Source organism: Habropoda laboriosa, unplaced genomic scaffold (assembly GCF_001263275.1).
Source record: "Habropoda laboriosa isolate 0110345459 unplaced genomic scaffold, ASM126327v1 scaffold89, whole genome shotgun sequence".
In the NCBI taxonomy this organism is placed as follows: domain Eukaryota; kingdom Metazoa; phylum Arthropoda; class Insecta; order Hymenoptera; family Apidae; genus Habropoda; species Habropoda laboriosa.
The window spans coordinates 1,353,162-1,366,032 of record NW_017100263.1 but is presented as its reverse complement, the minus strand read 5'-3'; the positions used below and the strand labels follow the sequence as shown (position 1 = coordinate 1,366,032).

The following is a 12,871-nucleotide window of genomic DNA, read 5'->3' as shown; positions in this document are numbered from 1 at the left end:
ATTATTCTAACGACAATATACGACAATTGACACGCAGTGCAGATGATCAGACTTCAGTTTTCCGTAAAATCGGGGGATGGTTCGGGGGACAGTCGACGCTCTAAACCTACGCGTAGTTCGACGGAACACTGATACGTATAGTACGTATGCATGTGTTTAGACCGATATGCAATGTAGAGGCTTTCATAGTGGTATCACAGTTAAGAAATGCAAATTCTGTTAGAGTCTTACTTTTTTATTGTATACCTGTCATGACGATTATTTTGTTATATTTACGATAGTTTATTATAACTTTTATCACTTCGAGAATAAATAACTATTGGTTTCTGATTGCTTCGAATATGAGCATTGTGTCATCAAAGAATTCCTTGTTTCGATTAATTTGTCATTAATTATTTTTGGTTTTTATTAAACACTAATGTACAACAATCTTTGTAAATAATACTCAGTATGAGTTTCTAAGTGGTTAATTTACGAAGAGACCATAATCTTCGTCATACTCTTACCTTGAACCGCATTTTTCATAACTTTCCCATCATTTCCGGGAAAAATGACAATTAAATTTTTTCTTCCTTAGGAAGAAAATCATGCTGTAAAAAGAATTTTTCGTTCTGGCAGTATGCCAAAATTGTCCTTTTTTTAACATCCTTCTTTGAATGTTGAGAAAAATATAAATAGGGGAAAATATTGAATTCTGCGATTGGCTGTAAGCCTGTTCCAAAGGAGATGAAAGTAGTGTAAGGATGTGACATTTAATTAATAAGTTATTGTGAACTTTATAAATTAGGAAATTCAACACTGGGCTGAAAAAGAGTATCCAGTCTAGGATTTGGTTTTACATATTCATTTATGGTTGATACTCGCATCTGGGATTATTCTCACACCACGTGGTTTACTCCACTAGTGAAGTGTACCAAACGGAACAAATTATTCATTTAGATTTTTTTCGGAAAATATACGAGCTATCTCTCATTACGATGGGAAGAGATTCCACCAAGACAATTAGAGAAACATGGCGGATATTAACGAAGGACTGTAATAGGAAAAGAACCAACTAAATTCAACTATATTTTTGTCAGTGATTATTCATTATTAGTAAATGATTGATTAGTAAATTGTTTAAAATATTTAAAATGTAAATAATTTATTTTAAATGTATCATTTTCTTCTCTTTTAAATTGCTTTTTCAACTTTAACTCTTTCTATTCCGGAATCTTCTGTTCCGGACAGGTCATTTAAGGGGTCATTCTAGTGTGACACTATATAAAAATATACTGTTACATTTTGGTAAGCAAATTCCAAGTATTTTGGCTTCTATAGCTGCTTTTTGTAGGAAGCGCAAAGCGTGTTTTGCGTCGCAAAAAGGAAACATAAAAAAAAAAGTTAATTTTAATACTTTTAATATTATTTTATATTCCGTACAAATGCTTTAATAAACCATAAAAAGCTTTATACTATTCCTTTTTGTATTCACTGAAAAAATAGTCATTGAAAATTGCTCAATTCTTCAGCCGTCACACCGGAATGACCCGTTAAAATTTTTTAAGAAATCTTCTTGCAGAATATCTTTTTAAATATACAATTCTAATTATTTTAAATACTATAAACAATGTAGAATCGAAATTAATTTATTTGCCTAAACGTAGCGATTTAGTTGTCTCGTGCTCAAACCCGACTTGAATAAGATTTCTTTGATGTTTTACCACTGTACTTACACAGATTTATATAAAAGTTTGGATAAATCATAGTTTCTCTGAATATTTATAATAAATGTTACACTTCATAAAACTATTTTTCTAATGTAATTTCCAATAATTTTCTAATATAATTCTTACATCCAGCTTAATTTTACTATTATTCGATCAATTACTTTACCTAATACGTCTTTATTATCACGTTTCCCAGACTCGTAAATTCAGTTTTTTAATATTTAATCCAATACACGTTTCTGCCTCGTTTCAGGTGACGTGCCGTACAAGCCATTCGTAACAGGGGAACCTGAAATTAAGACGATTCCTCTGGATGGAACAGAGGACTTCCTGGTTCTTGCCTCTGACGGATTAACAGATTACTTAAAACCCGACGAAATATTGACTATTCTCTACTTCGAAATACAACAAAATCCAAGTGAGTACATGTGTAGTTATTTGTAAGATGGCTTTACGTTAGTCGTTTAATTAAAGGAAGGCTTAAATAATTTTCTCACGCAGGCGATTTAATCGGACTATTTCTTTTTTCTTTCACTTTACTTTCGGAAAAGGTTTCTATTTCCAAATTTACTCCTTTGTTATAAGAAGAAAATAGTATTTATGGTGAACGATGAGTTGGAAAATGATAGATCTATGTAATTGCGATCGATTTGAAGAATTGATTTCGTTTACCCTTACAAAAGGGTAAAATTGTTTCTTCCACTTTCTTCAGCCCCCGAACTCGTAGTTCATTGCCCGATTTCCATTATTAGTCGATATAATAAATGTTCTTGATGAAATTCTTCAATATAATAGTATAGTCAGACCTGTAGAGTAACCGCTTTTTTTTTCGCTACCGTACCGAGTACGAGCTGCGTACTCGCTAGACCCCCCGTGGCCTCAGGTAGCAGACAGCGGCTCGTGCGCCCCCAACCCTGCGAAAAGGCTTGACCCACCCTGATTGGTCGGGTCTCGCCTTCCTAAAACATATAAAAGACGGCTCTTTGCCATAGAAAATCAGTTCTTACGGGAAGCCGACTAAGACTACTCAAGCGTACACCGAGCAGACGTCTCCTTCGCGGATTACAGACGACACTCCTTGTTTTGCGACAGTCAGTACGGAGCGACCGAAGACTCCAGGACCAGGTTTCCTGTCCTGTCTCTACCCTCGCAATCCTCACCTATCTACCTCCTAGAGGCAGACGCTCCTTCGCGGGTCATAGCGACACCTCTAGGTTGGCTCCAACTATCCAAGACACCTTCCCCGAGATAACAGACGTCTCCTTCGCGGGTTACAGACGATAGTTTCTCTCCCTCTCTCCCTCTCTCTCTCTCACTCTAACCTATTCCACCTAAACCCCTCCCCCTCCTTTGGGAGACCTGGCCAAGCCGAACTTGACTCGCGTCAAATTCGCGCACTCTCGCCAACCGTTTTCGAGGCATAATCGCTTCCGTTTAGCTGTAATTCGACCTCACAACCACCAAGTGGGATTTAAATAAACCTCACGCTACAGACTTAAATTTTCTCGATAAGTGTAATGAGTTTTCTGTAATAGTATTTTTGTATCATTATTACAAAAATTTGAATTCTTAAGAGTAATGAGTTTCTCCGATTTTCGATCGAAGAAGTGCCTTAGATATCGAAGAAAGTAATAGTTTGTGCTGAGTACATCAAACGCAATAAATAGGAACAAATTTAATTGGTTGAATTTTGAAACTGTCCTCTGTAAAATATACAGTGAAATGTCGTTTCGTGGTAATTTTACATACTTTGTTACGTATAATATTTATTGTTTAAATAAGTCTTATTCTAAACTGCTCATGATTTTAATATCTGTAATTATATGTATACATGTATATATTTATTTATTTAACTTCGTTGTTGACGTAGTACAGGTACATATTTATATCCAATTGCAGAAACTGTTTGATAAATGATAGTGTAGTAAATAGGTAATGAATATTAATATGTAGCGATAAATTACGATTATTACTAAGCAGAATGGTATTTATAGAAAAGAAGTATTTAAAAGGAAATACTGGATACGGGTCTGCTTATTGTCACTCTACTTTCATTCATTAGAAGAAGTTTCGTTGAAAGTGATGCTACGAATCAGAGCTACGATTTATCTTTGAATGTCAAATACTTTTGATTATGTTAAAATACAGATATTTTTTTCGTTATCGTTTTATTTTTAAATAGGCTTTGTACAAAGTAACATTATATTTTTCCACTAAGTTATGCAAGGCACAATGATTTACCAGTGAATTTCAAATATCAACATTTACATTGTGCTTATACACTACCGTAGTAAGAATCAAGAAAATTATTTGTAGAGCATATCTATCGTGTGTAATATAATGTATCGATATTTATACTTGAAGATATTAAATACGACAGAAGAGTATGACAACTAGCTTTAGAGTTTGTTTATTTTTACCGGCTGAAAAGGCATTAATGTTATATTCAGTTCATTATAAATTATGAAACTTGGGTTTTTTTTTTTTTGCAAGCTTAGAAGCGTGTAGAAATAGGCGTATAAAAGGGATTGAACAAAGAATTTAACCCTTGGTAGGCAAACATATTTTTTCACACTCCGTAGGCAAATTGGATAGTTTGTGTCTAACAACAAGTCCAATTTTTTTACTGTTTTAAGCTTTCGAAAAATCTAAAAAAATTCTAGAGTATTTATCGAAGCTTTTACTGCATTATACAATTGTTCGTTAAGTCAGATGTTTCAACCTTTTTTCGATAAAAATGAAAATTCGTTTCGAAGAAATACGGGAGTGAAATTTCACGGAGTGTTAAAAGAAGTATTTTAATAAGTGTGCGTTCGTTATATTGACAAAATGAATGCGTTGAATTAATACTGAATATATAATTGGGAGAATATGTAAATATAAGAGCACGTTGATTTAGCAAAGTAAAAACTGTATAACAATTTTGCTTTTCACATTTATCCATAATCGCGTTATTCCTTTTTAAGATTTCGCAAATTGCGTTCTTTTGTCAATTCTTTTGCGTATAATTATTGAAGTATAAACAGTTGTATATGTGTATTTCCGGGTGTAGAAGAACTACATTTCCATTGTTACAATCCAATGTTTGTTTAAAGCGTTTAATTACGACACAGTATTTAACACTCTTGAGAATAGAAGAAAACGTGTTATCTTTATTTTTCGAAAGATTCGCCGATTTCTTGAAATTTAGAAAAAAAAATATCTTTCAATCTTAAGAATTGTAATTATTTGGCGCGTCCAATTTATTGTTTCTCGACGGAGAAAATCAAGAGAAAATTATGCATTTCTGAATTTGAGCGGCGTGCTTAGTTATGTTCCATTAATTTGGTTGATCTATTGCCAAGACACGGAGAAAATTTCCGTATCACGAATGGAACAATCGAAGCGAATAATTATAGAGTTGTGATGGAACAGATCCATGCGAAGTTATTGGGGCACGTTAAATTATTATTAATTCAATTAGCTTTGGTTGGCAATACGGAAGAAGATGCTGAGCAGGATACAGATTCACTTATTGTTGTAAAGTAACGTCGTCCATGTTTCCCTCTTTTCTACGATTACTAATCAGATTCAGGTATAATACACTGCTTATTCGCTTTGTGTGTAGTAAAGGGACACTTGCCTTTATTTACCAAAACAGAGATTTATTAAATAGATTGATAAATACTGTATCATTATGATTTTGGAAATTGCCTTCCATTCACTTGACTGAAATAAAAAATTTATCGCGATCATACGATTAGTTAAAAAATTATTAGTTATAACGACGATTGTATCTAGTGTATGCAAGTCTTTTAATTTTTTTATTAATTCTAATAATATGTTTAAAGTATACGTGCTGCTATTTAAATCACCGCTAAAATATATAAGAACATTTTAAAAATTTCAGTGTTCGACGTTTTCAGATAGAATAAGTAGAACAATTCTCAGTATTGCTTTTCTGTGTTTGGTTTAAATAATTACTACGAAATTACTGTATGGCATGATTTATTTATTATAGGTGAAATTATTCTAAGACCGATGCCAAACATCATTCAAAGTGAAAGAATTAAAGAATGACTTATACGTTCGTTATTATTAAATTTTCATTAGAATACCGAATTAAAACTTTATCGAACGCTTACTTTTACTTCTTATCCGAACTAGAATGAATTCCTCTTAAAATGCTCAAGTATTCAGGTCAGTCTTTAAGTAGTTTTTCATAATGATAATATTAAAAGTTTGAACTGTGCGTCATGTTTCTACAGTGCACTAAAATTCATGTCTATGTACCATAAAGCATTTAAAGGAACAGTTGCAGACATTTTGAACTTTCGAAATTGAGATGTAACGAATGTTTCTTTATCGGCGCAGTTGAATTCCATTTTCACCTCCATGCACATTTGTATACGATTATCTTTTGTTAATACAGAGAAATTATTTTTCTCTCTCGCTGAATATTTACCAAAATAGAGAATACAAAAGTTGCAGGCGTTTAAGTAATCTCTGGTTGCCAGGAATTTGTAGCTTTCGATATTGCCGCGAGTGTCGGTCGAAATAGACAAAAGTCGAGCTGCCGATTGTTTGAGAAAGTAAGGTGAATATCGTCTGGCAAAGAATTTCGCGCTGGAAAAGACGAATCTCGTAATGACTCGTACTCTTTATAAGCGGCTGCCAACAAATTGTATCCAGCCTTTCTTCATGGCGCTGTCATGCTCTGCTTCTTATTGCTTCAGGGACGGTGATCGGAATAAATTGCTTGGCACTCGTTTCGTGAACATTCTTTCTTTTCGAAGAAAAATTTCTCTATCTCTATTCTATTTTATTTTATTTACCATGGGAATTCCTCAACGAAAGTTCGTCGACCGTTCTCCTCGGCTCTCAGATCATTTTACGTGCAATACTGGCTGTATTGGCAAATTTTCACATTGGAATTTAAAGATTCTTTGAATTCCGAAAATTCTTCGTTAACAAGATCGGATTCAGATTTAAATCTGAAAATTTATCTAAAAGAAATTCCAAAGAAGGAAATAAGGTGACAAATCCATCGGAAAATTCGTTTTCCGTGGATATAACGAGTCAGCGACTAACGAAATAAAACGAAAAATAGCATTCCGTCTCAACTTGTTAACGAAGCGGAATGGAAGTGAATGCTGATTCGGAGAATCTCGTTGGCAAAGTTTGCCCAATTCCACGATCGAACCGTAATTGGGCCAGTTGCTTTCGGTAAATTGCTCGCATTCCCATTGTCAAGATTCTATTTGAGAGGGTCAAACTCCGGCACAATAGCGATTCCTAGGCCTAATTGCGGGAGCGTGTTGCAGGCACGTGGCGCACGAATACAGTGCGGCTTGCAGCTTCTTCCTCGAATGTTTAGTAGAATTGCAGCTACGGCTGGCATTAAGCGTGTAGCAACCAAAGTCAAAATGGAAATAGAATCGAATTTAAAGTAATTTCGCTGATAATCAAAATTTCCAAGTACTTTACAGCGATAACAGATAACACGAGGATTTTGTAAGGTATAGCAACAGAGATACATTAGACGTATCGCTATATTTGGAGTTTGTGATGTGCCAGCAAAGTTAACGCTTGGTTTAACGAGATATGTTCATATTCTGGTGAACTAATACACCTGTAACCGATATAAATTGGTAAGGGTATCACTTGAGCCCATCACTAGATGGAACTCCAGCTGTATTCTGGCCGAGTGCAATTACCTACGCTCGAGCTGACGCGATCACGGAGGAGAATTTTGATCAGCTATGGAACACTTACTTCTGGTTATTTCGCATTTTCTAAGATCCATTAGGTGGATAAAATCGTGGCACGTTGTATGCCAGCAGACACGTTAATCAATTAGGTAATGAAAGCGCCGTCTTTGGTGCGTGCATGAAATTTCGTATCGTTAAAAACGGTCTTGGTATACCGTTCTCTCAGTGAAAAATATTGCATTCGATGCATACCAATAATTATAATTACGACACGAGGCATTCGCTCATTTTTAAGGTACTTCGATCAAACGTCGTTAACATTGTGTTATATTCTTTTAGACTGCGAATTTCACCGTTACTTCTACATTCTACCGGTTCAAATTTGACTTCAATTCTACCGCATCGCAATATCAACTGGTTTATTGTCCAATTCGAAAGCGAAAGTCATCGCTTAACGTTTTAACAATTTTTATATTCGACTATATCGCGTAAAGGAAGTTTTCAGATGTAATTTATATTGTGAAAAATATACATTATTAGTCGCTGACATATATAAAAATAATAATTTTAGCTTGAAATTTCAAACTCCAACGAATATTTCTTTGTACGATATGTAAGCTCGACGATTAAAATTATTTCGGTACGTTTCTCTTGTCTGACACGAATTTTTTATTCCTTTTTTAAGTTACATAAAAGAAACTTAAAAAATCGCATTCTTATTTGTGAAAATATGTGGCATAAATTCTAACGAAAACGTATTACACGCTGACCTGTGCAAATATTGGGGTTATTGTTTCGATGAAAAATTGGCAAGTTACGGTGAAATTGAACCAACACCAAGATCGTCACAGTAACTGGAAGAGAATTATACGAGATCGTCCGAAAAGTATATAGATCAGGTCTATGATTATTTCCACAATGAAAAGCAAATCCACTTTGGTGGAATCGATGCGAGGCAGGAGAGCCGCATTGCAGCATCCCTGGACGAGGTACGGTGTATTATTGAAGAACGAAATAAAATTGAAAGCCGGCTTGCACGGCCGAGAGAGAAAAAGATGGAAATGTCTGAACCAGCATGGCCGTCGAGTGCATTCTAGCAGGAGGAGTACGGTGGCATATAAAGCTCTCTCTTGTAGGGTAGACACTCCGGATGTGCAGGGAAAAATTGTCAGGTTTAAGCATTCTCCTTTTTACCGAAGTGAAATTCACGCCAACTGTTGGATTTTCTTCGATGCAGTGGCATTTTTTAAACGGCGTATGCACTTTAACAAGGATTCAAATTTTAATCTGGTATAATACTTTCACGCGTGACTGCAGTAATCTGTTGCATCTCTTTGTGTTTACAAGTGTTTGCCGAAAAGGAAACGCCGTTAAATTTAGCTGTATAAAATGATTACCAGATACTTTACACGATTTGAAAACTTTCGTTCGCCCGGAAATTGCAATTATACGTATAATTGTACGCACGCGTTCGGTGCGATAAACAGTTGAGGAAAAATGTTGATACCCAAGTGTAGAATTGTCAGATTTCTTAAATGGAAACCGGAAATTTTCTACTATTCAAACGTGCAAGAATTCCATTCGAAATTCCTTCCAATAGAGATTTATAGAACGTAATTACACGAAAAAAAGGTTTCGACTCGTAATCACTTGCATGGACAATGGTGTTTCTGTTCGAGGAGACGAACATGTCTGGTGATTTGTTGAAAAATTTACGTTCCTAGAAAACAACTATCCATCTGTTATTGTCTCCTTTCAATTGAACGAATCAATCTATTAGATGCTTGTGACAAGTGAGTGTCGAGGGAAAAAAAGTGGTTGACAAATTTCCTGGAAACTTTTCGATTCAGCACGGTCTTCTTGTAATACTGGGGCTCTAGCCTGTGCCGTGGCTCAGTGCCTACCTCTTCCTTCGTCCTCGGGCAAAAGAGTCGATGCCCACAGGTCCTCCGACCATTCGCTCGTTCGTCATTCGTTTGTGAAGTCGTCTAACAGAGGCTACACCGGCAATTCTCACCTTTCTGTCGGTTATATACTTCCTTTCGGTAATTCGCAGTTGACTCTTCGTCTTCCTGTCGGCGTTTTACCGATTTTTCGCCGCATCCTGTAGCTACGGTAAAGTTGAACAGTGGCAGATAGACTTTTCGTACGTATCGAACTTTTCTCACAGAGAATAACGAAGGGTTATAGTTTACCTTTTACAATCTCGTTAATTTTGTGGCTCGCTTTCGAGATCGTTTGCCCGATACGAGCAGACCGGTCGAAAGAAACTGCTCCGAACTCGAATTCAGTGGTTTCACATAGTGATCTATATACAGTGCTCTTATACCGGAAAAAGAAGAGGATACCGTCTGTATACATCGTTTTCAATCAGTTGTGCACTGTTTTGGTAAGTCTTGACTGTTGTACAAGTGTGATTAAGAATTTCGGAAAAGTTTTGTAGATGAAGGGTTTGCTAAAATTGCGAAACGAAACGAATTGGTTGAGAAAGATCTTCGTTTATTATTTTCTTTCTCTCGTAAACGTTAGAAATTTAATTAGAACAAGAAAAAGATCGAATTTGGATTTATTTACGAAAATTATCGCTAACGAAGATTTGCTTCGTTATCCTCAGTAACACGTATGACAGAATGAAGGGAATTTGTACGTACGAATTGAGAGAAGAAGAAGAAAATATTTCAAATTGTTCAGATATTCAATTTTTTCTTTTTATACTTTACTTGTTCGTGATATTGCAAATAGTGAAATTTAAACGGGTAATAAGACAAGCACGTACGGGGTTTGTTTGAATATTCTATCGCCGGTAGGAAAGTTACATTGAATGAGTTCCTCCTGACGTCATTTCCTCTTGTGAATGAACGAACGCGGTTTTAGCCGAGATGTCAGGCTTTTTCCTGATTTAATCACTGTAATTACTTAAACGTGTGCTTCTTCCGAGTATAGTAATCGTTCAAAAGCGTTTCACAGCGATATACTTTTCTTTTTTTGCACGTTATTCTTCCGCATTATTCCAGTGGTAGTTTTCTTAGAAGAAAAAGAAGTTACTTAGCAATGAAATTTGCATTAATAGTTTAGGCGCGTATAAGTATATTAGAAATTTACACGTGTTAGAATTGACTCGTTGGAATGCTAGGCACTTGTTACGAAGCTGTTGAGGAAATTTTTATCTACTTTGCAAATTACTTTTGTGTTTAATCGTTCAATCGCTTGCTCGATCATCGGTTATTTTAGGGGTGCGTGACGATAAGTATACCCAACCCTTCTTCCTGCGAAGGACGTTGATTTTGTAATTAATATCGATGACGGTTCTCGAACAATGTTTCTCCCCGTTTTGTATTCCATAATCGTACGAAGGGCATGCAATTATGCGTTTGCGTTCACGTGACACGAATAAATTGTTTACACGACTGTCGTTCCTTTGCGACCTGTCGTTTAAGCTGTTCTATCTTAAGAAAGTCATACGAAAGTAATTAGACAAGTCTTTGGTATGTTTTGCGCAAGATTTTTCAAGATATTCAAATCGTTTAATTTTAATTTTTCCTCCAAATTCAAGTTGCATGTTTTCTCAAATCAACCTGTCAACCTTGTGTCATTCACCGAACGAAACGAATGTCGAGTGATGAGTTAACTCATCTGGTTCAAAGCAAACTCGAAATGCCTCCATTTACTTCTAATATGGACGTAATGATAAAATTAAAGACAAAGATGTGTTCCTGAGTTAGTGGATCAACCATTTGCTTGAAGAATAGTTAGAAATATGATTAACTATATACGATAATGAATAAAAAGTTAAAAATGGGGGGAAAAAAGAAGGGAAAGAATGCGAAGGATCATGGACAGATACGATATTTCGTATTCTATTTGCATTCTTTCCTATATTCTTTATGGCAGTAATACGACAGTAACTGTTACAGCATTACATAAGTCATAAAAGTTTCTTTCTAATTATAAATACAATCAAATGATTAAAATGTCCGTTCATATTGAACGTGAAAATATTACTTCGGGTAATTCAAACGACAGATTACACGAGTCCCGTATTCTTTTGCAAGGATTCACGGAAAATGATTAAAATTGTACCTTTTAAGGATAGTTTACAATCTGTTGCGGGGTCAATTACTTACTTTGCAATTACCTGGTCCGAAGGATCAATTAACATCAGTATACAAAGAGGAGGTGAGAATTGTCTTAGTTGGAGAAATGAAACGTTTTAAGCTTGTAATATTCAAAGAATATGAAATAGCCTAGTAATGCGATTCCTCTTTTGACCAACTGAACACGATTAACTTCGAATTTCGGTGTTGTCGTATGTATTATAGTTTATTGTTTCGCGAGTCGTCTGCGTAATGTAAAGACAAATTTTCGGAGGACGTGTAAGGAAGGAAGAGAAACGCAAGGATGATCATCGTCGTGTGAAATATATTTTCTCACCATGAGAATGTTGGTTGTTCATTGAAAGGAGCCCGGAAATCTCTTTCTCCGCGAAACTCCGGTACAGTCGTCTGTGAAAATATACTTCTCGGTCACGAACTGTGCAATTATGGCTGCCGTTCGCAACCAGAATGTTAGCGGGACTCTTTTCGGTTCTTACGGCGCTGATTAGTTTTCCTTGGTTGTTATCTTTCTGAAAATAAGAAAGAAAATAGCTTGTAAGGAGGAATATTGTTTTAACGAGACAAGACTTGCGATGATAGAAAAAGCAATTTACTCAGTGCATTCAGAAAAAATGATGTCAGATAATTCTTTTGCTTTTTCGTAGAAAGGTGGGGTTGTTTTAATTCGTTATATATTCAGATTTAATAACGTTAAGGAAATAGAGGATGTTCGAATTAATGTATTTGCAGTGGAGCGTTTCGAAGAGATTTCTCTATCGATATAAATTGTGTAAAAGAGTGTAATTCTTGTACGAAGGTATTCCTTTGGGCAAATTTGCATATTCCTACGTGTTAAATTAGATATTAGCGTTGCTCAGAGTTCTTGCAGCGGAAGAAAGCGTTAAGAAACTTCCGTTTATTAAATGGATAACGGAACAACTACAAACTAATATCTAGTAACGGGGAAAAGGGAAAAATCACAGCGAAGAAAACTAAATCCGAGTAGCATAATTAATGTAATTATCGTGTAAAGCACGTTGAAATTGTGGCGTGTCCTCAGAATCTTTACGCGTATCTTATTATGCAAATGGTTGCAATTTAGCAATTTGGTTCTCGTCGTAACCATAGGAACGTCCGCGTGTCTTTTGGTGTTTCATTCGTCCACTTTTTGAAAGGGCGAACTTCGCAAAGAGTTGTACGCGTAAATCGCTTTACTCGTATGAAACGGACAAGTGGCGCGGGATAAAGATTCGCAGAGGAAGAAAAACAGTGGTTGATAATGAGAGATGTAAAAGTAGTAAACACGGCCACTTTAACCAGACGTAGGTTCTTTTCCGCCTCTTTGTTTCGCCCTTTATTTTTTAATACACCAATAGCA

At 35.6% G+C, this 12,871-nt stretch overlaps 1 protein-coding gene across 1 annotated transcript in view; it reads left to right on the top strand.

The window, feature by feature from the left end:
* The window catches only part of LOC108573123 (titin-like), a 156,443-nt gene that overhangs the window by 15,669 nt on the left and 127,903 nt on the right, over positions 1-12,871 (top strand). Inside the window, exon 7 of the mRNA XM_017935500.1 lies at positions 1,963-2,127. Within this exon, the coding sequence (XP_017790989.1) occupies positions 1,963-2,127 (165 nt within the window). The remainder of the gene's footprint in view (positions 1-1,962; positions 2,128-12,871) is intronic.